Raw genomic sequence first — 15,560 nt, 5'->3', positions numbered from 1 at the left:
TGACATGGTTATAATTAAGATTCAATCATTTAATGTCCATTAAACTTAATTTAATTAACTCTATATAAAATCTGCATTGTTTTATTAAAGCTTTCTGTTTCACAAAAGGTTCTTGAAACAAGTCAAATGCAGTCCAGACCAAAGAAATGGCTTTTCATGTTATTATATTCTATCTAGCATTTGTGTTCTTCTGTTCATCCCACTTCAAGGTCTGAAAAATGAACCTAAAGTGACAAAAGTGTACCTTATATTTACTATTTCTCTGTTTTTATAGCTGTTATGCAGCATTTCATATATTTTATAACATTCTTGACTTTATTGCCTCTAGAGACACTAATATGGAACATAAAAATGACTCTGAAAATCAATCCCAGGATGCAGTATTGCAACTTAATAAGAAACGTTCACTTCTGACATGGTTATAATTAAGATTCAATCATTTAATGTCCATTAAACTTAATTTAATTAACTCTATATAAAATCTGCATTGTTTTATTAAAGCTTTCTGTTTCACAAAAGGTTCTTGAAACAAGTCAAATGCAGTCCAGACCAAAGAAATGGCTTTTTATGTTATTATATTCTTACAAGCACAATCTGTGTTCTTCTGTTCATCCCACTTCAAGGTCTGAAATGAACCTAAAGTGACAAAAGTGCATCTTATATTCACTATTCCTCTGTTTTTATAGCTGTTATGCAACATTTCATATATATTCTAACATTCTTGTCTAGATTTTTGACTTTATTGCCTCCAGAGACACTAATATTAAACAGAAAAATGACTCTGAAAATCAATCCCAGGAGGCAAATATTGCAACTTAATAAGAAACGTTCACTTCTGACATGGTTATAATTAAGATTCAATCATTTAATGTCCATTAAACTTAATTTAATTAACTCTATATAAAATCTGCATTGTTTTATTAAAGCTTTCTGTTTCACAAAAGGTTCTTGAAACAAGTCAAATGCAGTCCAGACCAAAGAAATGGCTTTTTATGTTATTATATTCTTACAAGCACAATCTGTGTTCTTCTGTTCATCCCACTTCAAGGTCTGAAATGAATCTAAAGTGACAAAAGTGCATCTTATATTCTCCATTCCTCTGTTTTTATAGTTGTTATGCAACATTTCATATATTTTATAACATTCTTGTTTGGATTTTTGACTTTATTGCCTCTAGAGACACTAATATTAAACATAAAAATGACTCTAAAAATTAATCCCAGGAGGCAAATATGCAACTTAATAAGAAACGTTCATTTCTGACATGGTTATAATTAAGATTCCATCACTTAATGTCCATTAAACACAGCTTTCTGCATAAATCTGCATTGTTTTATTAAAGCTTTCTGTTTCACAAAAGGTTCTTGAAACGAGTCAAATGCAGTCCAGACCAAAGAAATGGCTTTTCATGTTATTATATTCTATCTAGCATTTGTGTTCTTCTGTTCATCCCACTCCAAGGTCTGAAAAATGAACCTAAAGTGACAAAAGTGTACCTTATATTTACTATTTCTCTGTTTTTATAGCTGCTATGCAACATTTAATATATATTCTAACATTCTTGTCTAGATTTTTGACTTTATTGCCTCCAGAGACACTAATATGAAACAGAAAAATGACTCTGAAAATCAATCCCAGGAGGCAAATATTGCAACTTAATAAGAAAAGTTCATTTCTGACATGGTTATAATTAAGATTCAATCATTTAATTAAATGAACAGTTTTCTGCATTGTTTTATTAAAGCTGACAAGTGTTTTGACAAATCTTTCAGGTTTCTGCTGCTGTTAATTTTCTTTGCAGATCAAACTCTATTACAGTTTTAACACTTTCCATTAACATTAAGTCTAACCTATTCTAACTTAATCTTTGATTACACTCTTAAAAATAAAGATGCTTCACAATCCCATAGAAGATCCTTTTTTGTCTAAATGGTTCCATAAAGAACCTTTAACATCTTAAGAACCTTTCTGTTTTACAAAAGGTTCTTTGTGGCGAAAGAAGGTTCTTCAGATTATAAAAAGGTTAGAAATAGATGGTTCTTTAAGTGAATGGATCTTTGTGGAGCCAAAAATCTAAAATCTAAATCCTTTTAAAGCACCTTTAAGATTGTACATAAAACATTCAAAAGCTGCTTAATTTGAGATAAAAACACGATTTTAAGGGTTTAGCAAAGTGTACTTTCAAAGTCAGGACATTTTGAATAAGATAAAGTGACAATACAACTTGTTTAGAGTTAAAGTTCTAAATAAACGTTTTTAACCTTTATAACCTAAAAATAACCCTGATGCCTTTGGTTTTATTCAGAATTTTGACTGACAGACTGCACGATGACATTTTTATAGGTGTTTTTACTTCTTATAATCGTGATATTTACATTCTATTCTCAAATTCATAACATTTTCACATTCTTATTCAATCTTTAATCCTAAACAATCATTTCTAGCAGATAAAATGAAAGAAAACACTTACCAAACGCCGACATCATCATCATCATCATCATCACCATCGTCGTCAATACAAACACAGCCATTATTATTCCTTCAGAATGCAAACGATTGTTCTCTCAGTATCTTGTTTCCTCAGAGTAATCACGCATTAGGTTTCTGTTTTATCCAGAACTTTAAGACTGAAGCGAACATCCATCCACCCGCCGCGCGCTGCGCGCACACGCACTGGAGACGCGCACGACGCGCGAGGAGAAACATCTGAAACAGTCGCTCCAGCGATTCATATAAGAGCAGGAGTTACTGTTCCCACAGGAGATCATGAAGCAGTCCGCGGAAAACCATGACGGAGATCTCAGGAGAATCCAGCGCCGAGCCTCACTGGAGATATATGAGAGAGAGAGAGAGAGAGAGAGAGAGGGAGAGAGAGAGAGAGAGAGAGAGAGAGAGAGAGAGAAAGGGGAGGGTCATAGAGGTTTGGACTCGGAGCTGATTTCCATTAGGAATCTCAAATCCAGACCACATCAAACAGATCCTGATCTCAGGACGATTAAAGTTACTCCTGTTCGAACCTGCATGGTATTTTCTGGAGGACATTTACTTTTTTGTGTGATTTGCCAGAGCTGGGTAGATAGATTACTCACAAATTGTAATCCATTACTGATTCCAAATTAAAGTACATGACAAAAATTGTAGTTAGTAACGTAATCCGTTACATTACATATTTAGGTAATTTAATCAGAGTAGGCCTACTTTTGGATTACTTTTGATTTGGATTTAACTCATTTATAATATATATATTGATTTAAGTAGGGATCTTGTACCATATTGACATAAAAATACAAAGAATAGCCTAAGAAAGTATATTTCATTTGTTGACCCCCTGCAGGGGTTTAATTCATTAAATCATACATTTTTTAATTTTAAAATATATAAAAAATGACAATTAAAACGAGCAAAAAAAAAAGAAATATTTTATTTGTTTACCTACATGCCATGTGATCATAAACAACGTCAGAACGCCATGGAAAGTGCAAATGTGATAATTATTAAAATATTTATTTTAAAACCCAGATGACAAAAAAGTTGTAAAGTTGTGTATTTTAATGTTTTTGAAAAACAAAGGTCTTCTAAAGACATATATATGGTTAAATACCCTAGAGGGTAATAATTTAAATAAAAACCAGTGTTCATCTGTCATTTTAGAAAGGAACATTTAAAGATCAAAAAGAGGAGAATCAATAATAGCTCAATGATACTAAATTAAGACGGACATGTGACCCTGGACCACAAAATCAGTCATAAAATTGTTAAATGCTGAATAAATAAGCTTTCTATTGATGTATGGTTTGTTAGGATAGGACAATATTTGGCCTTTGAAAATATAAGGTGCAAAAAAATCAAAATATTGAGAAAATCGCCTTTAAAGTTGTCCAAATGAAGTTCTTAGTAATGCATAATACTATTAAAAAATTAAGTTTTGATACATTTACAAAATATTTTCATGGAACATGATCTTTACTCAATATCCTAATGATTTTTGCATTAAAGAAAAAGTGATCATTTTGACCCATACAATGTATTTTTGGCTATTGCTACAAATATACCTGTGCTACTTAAGACTTTTTCTGTTTATTTTTGGCAAAATATATAATTTATAGACAAATGTAGTAATTTTAATAAGAATAAGCTTTATTTAAAATATATATATATATATATATATATATATATATATATATATATATATATATATATATATATATATATATCTTGAATATTTAAAAAACTGTGACTTCTGACTTTCTTATCAAAATATATGTCATTTCTTTGCTCCCTGGTATTATAATATAACATCATTTTGTCATTATGTTATCACAAACAAAAAAAAACTTTTTATAGAGATCATGCAATCAGTCTTAATGGATGAAATCAGTTTAAAGCAAACTGTAGCTTGAACAGTAAAGCATGCCACTTGCAACATCAAGGTCTTGGGTTTGATTCCCAGAAAATGCATGAGCTGATCAAAAGCACGTTTCAATGCAATGACACATGTTGCTTTGGATAAAAGTGCATAAATAAAAGAGCATTACCATTCCTCTCAAATGAAGGACAGAGACGCTGTCTGTCAGACGCAACATTTGCAAAGACTTTTCTAGACGTTACAAAGGCTCTCAGTGAAGTTTTACTTTCTAAACAGCATGTGGATTCACTTTAGCTCTTTAATGCAGATGGAGACAGAGCCGCCGTTCTTTACAGGGATCGTCCCACCTAAAAATGACACTTCAGTCATCGCTTTCTCACCCTCATGTTCCTGCAAAGCCATATGACTTTCTTTCTTCCGTGAAACACAAGCCACGATGTTCAGCAGAATGTCTGAGGAGTTTAAAACACATAAGACTTGCAAAACAGCACACATTGGACATTGTTTATTGTTTCTGTCCTCCGAAGAAGAAAGTCATACCAGTTCTTTCTCAACATCAAATTATTATACTATTATACTTGTATTTACTCTCTTTTTTCTGTTTAATTTATATTTAGGGGTTTAAGCACATAGTGCTAAAATCCTATTAGAATTGTAGGGATTTTTATTATTCTTCGTCTCCACTAAAACTGATCATGCAGACCAAACCGTAAGGCCTAGAGAGCTGAAACTTTGTCACACCATAGTATTTTTGCTCGCTACTCTAGATCTAAAGACTCACCCTAATCGGTCTATAGGGGGCGCTACAGAGATCAAAAATGCAAAACTGCTCATAACTCCTAGACAGTTTGTCGTAGACTCAAAATTGTATATTTTTGGAATCCTTTTGCCTACTTTTGCAAACTAGACCTAGGTTTTTGCAAAATATTGTCTGCCAAAACATTTGTTACTAAAATGGCTATTACTCTTGAAAAGAATGAGATAAGATGGAAAAAATAAAAACGGCTATATTTAAACATGGTCAAAAAAAGTTGAAATTTCCCCTCATAGTTGCAAAGTGGCGCCAAAACGTTCATAGGGGTGGGGACAATTTTACTAAAATGGCAATAACTATTGAACGGAATGAGATATATTTACCAAACTGGGTACAAGTGTTTAAGAGCTTAATCTTTGGTCAAATAAAAAAAATATTAAATAAAATATTAAAAACATAAAAACAGCTTTAACTCCGCAAACGTTGGTCCGATCAACTTGAAAATTGGTATGCAGTGTCTTTGTCCAAAGTGGCACTAGTATCTGTGAGGACATTCACATATCTCAAAAAACGTAGCCGCCATCAAAATAATTTTAAGCACCTAGTAGACGAGCTTAACAGAGTTTGATCAAAACAAAACTTGGTGGGCATGGCCATACAGCTCTGTAAGAAATCAGCCAGTAAACAAGTTTTATGGTTCTATAATCGAGTGGTGTTTCACACATCCGCACAATATGCATATAATTTGATAGATCTCCTCATAATGAGCAACTTTGCCTCAAGAACCATTGCTGTCAATCAAATCGTTCATTAAATATTCTCAATTATGTTAAAACCCTACTTTTATGAACTAGTCCTAGGTTTTTCGCTCAATCGGAACCAAACCACTGCAGAAATATTCTCTGGACAGTTAATATCAATGATTATCAAAAAAAGTTGAAATTTCCACTCACAGTTGCAAAATGGTACCAAAACGTTCATAAGGGGCGGGGCCAATTTTACTAAAATGGCTTTAACTCTTGAATGTAATGAGATATCTTCACCAAACTTGGTACACATGTGTATAAACTCAATATTTGGTCAAATAAAAAATTGCGGAGCTCTGCCACTTGGTGGCGCTAAAAGATGGAAAAAATAAAAACGGCTGTAATTATGCAGCCATTGGTCCAATCAACTTGAAAATTGGTATGCAGTGTCTTCGTCCAAAGTGGCACTAGTGTCTATGAGGACATTCACATATGTAAAAAAACATGGCCACCATCATCCAAATAAGTTTAAGCACCTATTAGACAAGGTTAATGGAGGTCAATCAGAATGAAACTTGGTGGGCATGGCCATACAGCTCTGTAAGAAAGCGTCCAGAAGTTGGCGCTAACAAGTTTTATGGCTCTATAATCACGTGGTGTTTCACACATCCACACAATATGCATATCATTTGATAGATCTCCTCATAATGAGCAACTTTGCCTCAAGAACCATTGCTGTCAATCAAATCATTTATTAAATATTCTCAATTATGTTGGAAAAAATGTTTTTGCAAATAGTCCTAGGTTTTTCGCTCAATTGGAACCAAACCACTGCAGAAATATTCTCTGGACAGTGGATATTAATAATTATTTTAAAAAGTTTACATTTTGACTCACCGTTGCATAGGGACGCCAAAACGTTTGTAAGGGGTGGGGCCAATTTTACTAAAATGGCTATAACTCTTGAACAGAATGAGATACCTTCACCAAATTTGGTACACAAGTGTATAAGCTCAATATATGGTCAGCTAAAAAATGCGCAGCTCTGCCACATGGTGGTGCTATAAGATTTAAAAAAAAAAATATGTGCAACAATTGGTCCAATCGACGTGGTATTGGTATGCAGTGTCTTTGTCCAAGGTGGGACAAGTGTCTATGAGGACATTCACGTATCTAAAAAAACATGGCTGCGATCATCAAAAAAATGTAAGCACCAATTAGACAAGGTTAACAGAGGTTGATCGGAACGACACTCGGCAGGCATGGTCCTACAGAGCTCTGTAAGAAATCAGCCAGTAGTTGGCACTAATGAGTTATATTTTTGCTTTGTAATTATGTGGTGTTTCACACATCTACACAATATGCATATCATCTCCTCATAATGAGCAACTTTGCCTCAAGAACCATTGCTGTCAATCAAATTGTTCACTAATCTCACTAATCCTAGGTTTTTCACTCAATCTCGATCAAACCAGTGCAGCGCAATTCTCTGGACTCTCTAGATCAATAATTATAAAAAAAAAAAAAGTTTTTTTTTGTCCTTTTGTTAGCTAAAACCTGGTCATTTAGAAAAGGGACGTGACCAGATACACCCAAAAGCCTATAAAATCTAAACGAAAGCTCAAAACTTTACAAAACTTGGTGAAAAAATGGGGCAGGTGACTCTTAACAAGCATGCAAAGTTTAATGTAGATCGGAGCATAGGTAACAGTAAAAAAAAAAAGTTCATATATTTACACAAAGACTAGATCTTCATTCTGAACAACTTTGCCTCTTGGACCACTGCTGTCAATCCAACTGTTCTTTAAATATTCAAGATTATTTAAAAAGGCTACTTTTGAGAACTAGTCCAAGATTTTTTGCTCAATCGTAACAAAACCACTGCAGTACAATTCTCTGGACCCTCTAGATCCATAATTTTCCAAAAACTTTTTTTTTTTACTTTACAGTTTGGTAAGCTGCAACAATGTCACTTTGAAAACCAACGAAGCCAGTTATAATCAAACGCCTATAAATCCTAAATGAAAACTCAAAACTTCATAAAACTATGTGAGCATATCAACAGATTCTAAATAAGAATGTTGCATTTTATGCAGATGGCACTATAACATTCATAAATGTTAAAAATCATCATGTTTCAATGGTAAATGATCTGAAATTGGCAAACATTCTTCGATTTCATTGATTTACGTGGTTCCAGCCATGTTAACACAATGTCTTATTCCTTAATGCTGCTTTCAGCTATATTTATATTTCATTGAAATTGACAGTGTTCTTTTGTTTTTAATGCATGTTACTTTGCCTTGCACTATTTTAAACGTATGCAATGCTGCAAAAACATTTTCATCATGCCAATAAAGCACCTCAAAACAGAGTACAAGAGGACTGAACTGTCATTTTTGAGTGAACTATCCCTTTAAAAAATGCTTTCTCCGACTTGATCTTGCATTGTTCATGTTAAAGTGAATCCACATGCTATTTACAGAGTAAAACATGTCTTTGTAAGATGTAGAAAAGTCTCTGTGAATGCTGCGTCTGACAGACGGCGAGGAATGAAAATGGTGTCACCATATGGAGAGATAAAAAAAGCAAAACAAGGCGAGCTTTAAGCGCACTGGCTGGCTTGAGTTTCTCTTCAAAGCACTTTAATCTTCTGGTTTGGCTACAATCAGACGGGATTTGAGTGGGAGTGAGACGCCCTCCTCCTGTCTCTCTCTCTCTCTCAGTCTGTCTGCCTGTCTCTCGGCCGCTGGCAGCTGTGAATGTGTGGAAACAGAGATGTCGGCGAAGCCTCTGAAGTGGTGACTTCATAGCGATCCGCTGCTTTCAAACACTGTTTTCACTTTTCCTGTCTCTATTGTTCGAACTGAATGTTTTCTGGAAAACCACATCCTGTTAAACGGCTGGACTCGAACTTGAGTTCAGAAACTCGTAACACTTCTGCCTGTCGGTATCCGCCATTCCTCCTTGTGTCTGATGAGCGCAGACAGATGCTTGAAGAGCGTGCAGAATCGTGTTTACTGTGGTGATTTACAGCAGCTGATCTGTTGGAGACGCTGTAATAGAGCTGGCGCTGATTTCAGGAGCGTAACGCCTCGTTAGAGATCCGTATGAGAGAGAAACGCTATCGGTTTCACTTTGACCTCTGACCTCTGTGTGTGTATGACCTCGTTCAGCAGATCCTCTTTAAAGTGACCAAACAAACAGCAGCTAACCAACACCAGTTTCACAGATCAAACCACTGTGTGCATTATTTAGTTTAACTGCTAACACTTTATAATATATACACTGTTTAGGAGGAACTAACAATGCACTATACTCCAAGGCACTTAGTTCATTTCTGCATGCACTAATACATTTTACAAAAGCCCTATTAGTTAATATTACTATTACTAACCTGGGCTAACTAAAATTAAAACAAAACAAAAAAACAAATACTGAAATATATATATTTATATCTTTTTTTTTTTCTTAAATTTTATATTTGTTTATTTATTTTGGTTAAAGTTGAGTAGCTAAAACTAAAACTGAAATTTATGTTTAACTAAAATAACAAGAAATATTTTTTAAAAAAAGTATATATGTGTATATATATATATTTTATATATTTTTTTTTAAATATTTGTTATTTTAGTTAAACTTGAATAGTGACTTAAACTAAAACGGAAATAAAAATGAATGAAACTTTTAAATAAAAATAAAAATATATATTAATAAAACAATAATACATTTTATTAATGAAAACTATATTCATATATAAAACTATAACACAATAAAAAGATATTACTTTAAATAAAATATATGTTATTAGCTAGTTGCCAAGGCAACATTTCTCATTTTAATTTAGTTTAACCTGGTGTACTAAAACTAGAACTAAACTACAGATTAATAAAACCTATATATATGCAAGCTCTTAATGTTTTTTTTCTCTCAGAATTCTTGTGAGACAAACTCAGAATTCTAGGAAAACATTTACAGTTGTGAGACAAACTCAAAATTCTGAGGAAAAAAGTTGCAACTGAGAGGCATGAATTCAGAAATCTGGGAAAAAAGTACAATTGTAAAATTTAAACTCAGAATAATGGGGAAAAGTTACAATTGTGAGAAGTAAACTCAGACTTCTTGGGGAAATAAAATTACAATTGTGCAATTTAAACTTAGAATTCTGGGCAAAAAGTTATAATTGTGAAATTTAAACTGAGAATACTGGGGGGAAAAGTTACAATTGTGAGACATAAACTCAGAATAATGGGAAAAAGTTACAATTGTGTAATTTTTTAATTTCTCAAAATTCTAAGTTTAAATTGCACAATTGTAACTTTGTTAACAGAATTCTGAGTTTATGTCTCGCAACTATAACTTTTTTCCCAGAATTCTGAGTTTAAATTTCACAATTGCGAGTTTTTTCCTAGAATTCTAAGTTTATGTTTCACAATTGTAACTTTTTTTCCCAGAATTCTGACTTTGTCTCGCAACTGTAACTTTTTTTCTCAAAATTCTGAGTTTATGTTTCACATTTGTAACTTTTTTTAAGATGTTTCACAATTGTAACTTTTTATCCTTTCTTTTTTTCTTTCTTTTTTTGGTTTCTAAGATGAACAAACATTGAACAACTGTATTAGTTCATGTTAACTAATGCATTAATGTGACAGTGTGAACTAACAAATGAGAGCTTATTGTAAATTGTTACCATGTAAATCAACTGAAATATAGAAGTCAACATTAATGTTCATTCTTCAGACACAACAACTTTATTAACCTTTAGAAATGGTAAGTAAGAAGTAAGAAGTTAAAGCAATGTTTTATGTATGTCGGATTTTACAAACAGAAGCATGAGCCATTTGCAGTGAGCAATGAGCAGTTTGTAAAGAACTATCCATATTTACTGACTCACGTTTATTTTAAAAGTAAAGGAATGAAATATGAAACTGCAACACACTCTTTTTATCTGACGTTTGAGCGATTGTGTCTCAGCAGCGTCTCTCATTAATCTCTCATTGTTTGGGGGATTTTCCTCTGCTGTGTTACCATGGAGTTTACCGCGGTATTCCCTCTCTGCTGTGTTTAATCCTGATGGCTGCGCTCCACTAACTTACTTTCCTCTTTCACTCGTTTTTCCCTGTCGTCTCGTCTCCTCTTCTGTATTCTCTCAGTTCCTCTGCGTCTCCAGATTCCGGTCCTGAAGCTCGGATGCGGAACAGCGATCCTGGAGAGAGGAGGATTATCCATCAAAGCTCTTCAGATCTGAGGATGAAGGTGTGTTTGCCTTCTCTCTTCACGACTCAAAGCCTCACAGAGCTGCACTCCAGACATCTTACAGAGGAAGACAAATAAGCATGAAAATACAGTTACAGTTTTGGTGCAAGAAGACTTGACTAACATCATAAGTGACTAAAACAATGGATTGAAAGATGATAAATCTGATTTTGAAGAACATACTGTGATGTTACAACTGATGTCTATGGGAGCTTGTTTCCACCACACAATACAAATATAGAAAGGTTTTTTCTTTCAGAATTATGAGTTTAAATCTTACAACTGTAATTTTTTTTCTCTGATTTCTGAATTTGTACCTTGCAATTTGACCCTTTTTCTCTTGATTCTGAGTTCAACATTTTTTTGTTACAAGTTTACATCTCACAACTTTTTTTCTGAATTCTGAGTTTATATCTCAAAATTGTTTCACCCCCCACAATTCCAAGTTTACATCTCACAATTGTAACTTTTTTCCCTGGAATTCAGAGTTTGTCTCGCAATTGTGAAAATTTTTGTTACAAGTTTACATTAGTACATTAGAATTCTGAGTTTATGTCTTACAATTGTAATTTTGAATTTCCACCTCAATATTGTAACATTTTTTGTTACAAGTTCACATCTTGCAACTGTAACTTTTCCCCCAGATTTAGAGTTTACATTTCACAACTGTAACAATTTTTGTAACAAGTTTACATTTTGCAGAATCAAGAATCAAAGTGTTTTGTTTCAAGTTTACATCTCACAAATGTAACAATTTTTGTAAAAAGTTTACATTAGTACATCAGAATTCTGAGTTTGTCTCACAAATGTAACTTTTTTCAGAATTCTCAGTTTACATCTCACAATTGTAACATTTTTTCACAAGCTTACATTTGGCAATTGTAACTTTTCCCCAAAAAATCTGAGTTTACACCTCACAATTGTAACATTTTTTTTGTTTTAAGTTTACATGTCACAACTGTAACTTTTTCCCAGAATTTTGAGTTTACATCTCACAAACGTAACACTTTTTGTTACAAGTTTACATTAGTACATCAGAATTCTGAGTTTATGTCTCATAATTGTACTTTTTCCCAATTGTAACATTTTTTACAAGCTTACATTTCGCAATTGTAACTTTTCCCCAAAAAATCCGAGTTTACATCTCACAATTGTAACATTTTTTTTGTTTTAAGTTTACATGTCACAACTGTAACTTTTTCCCAGAATTTTGAGTTTACATCTCACAAACGTAACACTTTTTGTTACAAGTTTACATTAGTACATCAGAATTCTGAGTTTATGTCTCATAATTGTACTTTTTCCCAATTGTAACATTTTTTACAAGCTTACATTTCGCAATTGTAACTTTTCCCCAAAAAATCCGAGTTTACATCTCACAATTGTAACATTTTTTTTGTTTTAAGTTTACATGTCACAACTGTAACTTTTTCCCAGAATTTTGAGTTTACATCTCACAAACGTAACACTTTTTGTTACAAGTTTACATTAGTACATCAGAATTCTGAGTTTATGTCTCATAATTGTACTTTTTCCCAATTGTAACATTTTTTACAAGCTTACATTTCGCTATTGTAACTTTTCCCCCAGAAATCCGAGTTTACACCTCACAATTGTAAAATTTGTTGTTACAAGTTTACATTAGTACATTAGAATTCTGAGTTCGTCTCACAATTCTAACTTTTTTTTTTTTGTTACAAGTTTACATCTTGCAACTGTAACTTTTCCCCATAATTCTGAGTTTATGTCTCACAACTGTAAAACTTTTTCCCAGAATTGGGAAACTGTAACTTTTCCCCCAGAATTCTGAGTTTACATCTCTAAATTGTAACATTTTTTGTTACAAGTTTCCATCTTGCAACTACAATTATTTTCCCAGAATTCTGAGTTTGTATCTCACAATTGTAACATTTTTGGTTACATTAAGTTTACATTTGGCAGCTGTAACTTTTTTCCACAATTCAAAACATCTCATAATTGTAACTTTTTTCCATACTTTTGAATTTACATCTCACAATTAGATTTTTTGTTTGTTTCTGCCACAGAATAAAAAAAAATAAAAAAGGTAATTGCAACTTTTAATCTCACAATTCAAATGAACATCTCTAAATGGAGAGAAAAATTAGAGAATTATGAGATTAAAAAAAAGTCTTTATTTTACTTTATTTTATGGCGGAAACAAGCTCCCATAGATGTCATTACATCACATTAAGAATTTATTCATTTTTGATTAATAAACGCACAGTCTCAGACCATACCTTAATAGAAACACATTCAGTATCTTTTATTTCAATGACATCTGCGATCACTTACTATGTATGTAATGTAGAATCCATCAAGATTCAGAAGATCATAAATATGAAATCTGAGATAAATACGTAAAGCTTGTCAGTGTTTAAATGTTGGTTGTTTTTAATTAACGTCCCTCACTGACGACGCTCCCCAAACATTCCTCAACTCAATCAGGGTTCATCCTTCTGTTTTTAATTATTGTTTTTGATGATTCTGCTGTTTTTTTATGTGCATCATTTTGCGTTTTGCCGCCCATCTATATATCTGTTCATAATTAGAATGCTCAAATACAGGCAGTAATTCACGGCGCTGATTACTCTCATCAATCATAATCATAAAGACCAGTTTATTTCAATGAGACGCAGCTTCAGTTAATTAGCAGCTGTGTGGTTAAATGCCATTAAACTCACGTTAACTCTCATGTGCTCATTTATATCTGAGTCTGCTCCATCAAAACAAGGCCATGTTTGCTTTGAGAACTGAACTATTTGTGCTTATTTAGTGCTTCAAGTCAGTTTTTCCACAAGTTTAACACGTAAATAAATGGATCTTACTGTAGCTCAATCTGTTTAAATGAGATCCACCATATCTGTGTTCTAGGACAAAAAGAATGAGTCTCACCTGAACAAAGTTCTTCAGTCGGTCTGTGAGGTCAGACTCGTATGTGACGGCTCTGACGTTTGATTTCAGGCCTCTATGACCCTAAAAGAACAGAGACACAGTGACTTTACTTTGTCTTTGAGCATTTATGCATTTATCAATTATCTTGCAATATAACATACTGTTTAAATAGCTGTTTATTGCATGCAAAATATACAAAGTTATATGCAAAATTCCATCTTGATAAGAAATGACACAATAATAATATTCTAGAAAAAAATATAAATATTTGCCCTGGTGTATTTGAATTCTGAATTCAGAATTCTGAGTTTACGTCTCACAATTGTAACGTTTTTCACAGAATTCTAAGTTTGACTCACAATTGTAACATTTTTTGTTACAAGTTTACATCTTGCAACTGTAACTTTTTTTTCCCAGAACTCTGAGTTTACATCTTACAATTGTAACATTTTTTGTTACACGTTTACATCTTTCAACTGTAACTTTTTTTCACAGAATTCTAAGTTTGACTCACAATTGTAACATTTTTTGTTAAAACTTTACATCTAGCAACTGTAACTTTTTTCCCAGAATTCTGAGTCCGTCTCCCAATTGTAACATTTTTTGTTACAAGTTTACATCTAGCAACTGTAACTTTTTTCACAGAATTCTCCATCAAAACAAGGCCATGTTTGCTTTGAGAACTGAACTATTTGTGCTTATTTAGTGCTTCAAGTCAGTTTTTCCACAAGTTTAACACGTGAATAAATGGATCTTACGCTGTAGCTCAATCTGTTTAAATGAGATCCACCATATCTGTGTTCTAGGACAAAAGAGTGAGTCTCACCTGAACAGAAGTCTCTTTCTTGTCTCTCCAGTGCATCCCACAATGCCCTCAGTCGGTCTGTGAGGTCAAACTTTTGATTTCAGGCCTCTATGACCCTAAAAGAACAGAGACATGAAGCAAAAATACTTGTATTACTTTTAACACTGTCATTTTGATCAGTTTTTTGAAAGTCATGAGCATTAATCAATTATTATGCAATATAATATACTGTATAAACAGCTGTCAAGTGCATGTCAAATATATAAAGAGATAAGCAAAATTCCATCTTGATGAGAAATGACAAAAAGAAATCCTATAAATATTATATAAATATCTTCCCTGATGTATTTGTTTTCTTAACACAAAAAAAAACAAGCTGAAACAAAATCTATACATCATATTATATGTAAGTTGACATGTAAAGTCATGTGAACATGTAACGCAAAGAGTTTTCGATGAATTGTGAAATGATAAATGATCTCACATTAATGAAAGTGTTTCAAAATGTTTGACTTGATTGGTAATAACAATAATAATACATGATTTAATTTAAAAGGCAAGAGTGTGATTAATAAAATAGTGATTTGGGTCTGAACTCACCACGTGTCTGTTTCACATCAGATTCCTGGATGATTCTGGAAAGTTGGGGTTGATGGTAATGATTACTTTATGTTGAAAACACTGCGTTTCCATGACAACGGGGGCTTCGGGACGGGGTTT

At 32.9% G+C, this 15,560-nt stretch overlaps 1 protein-coding gene across 1 annotated transcript in view; it reads right to left on the bottom strand.

Moving 5' to 3' along the window:
* The window catches only part of LOC141344410 (protein APCDD1-like), a 122,599-nt gene extending 119,856 nt beyond the window's left edge, over positions 1–2,743 (bottom strand). The window contains exon 1 of the mRNA XM_073849298.1: positions 2,471–2,743. Coding sequence (XP_073705399.1) covers positions 2,471–2,531 — 61 coding nt within the window. The 5' untranslated portion in view covers positions 2,532–2,743. The remainder of the gene's footprint in view (positions 1–2,470) is intronic.
* Positions 2,744–15,560: the final 12,817 nt, after the last annotated feature.

Source organism: Garra rufa, chromosome 10 (genome assembly GCF_049309525.1).
Source record: "Garra rufa chromosome 10, GarRuf1.0, whole genome shotgun sequence".
Classification (NCBI taxonomy): Eukaryota; Metazoa; Chordata; class Actinopteri; order Cypriniformes; family Cyprinidae; genus Garra; species Garra rufa.
The sequence above is the reverse complement of the archived record's forward strand: the minus strand, read 5'-3'. Positions and strand labels throughout refer to the sequence as shown.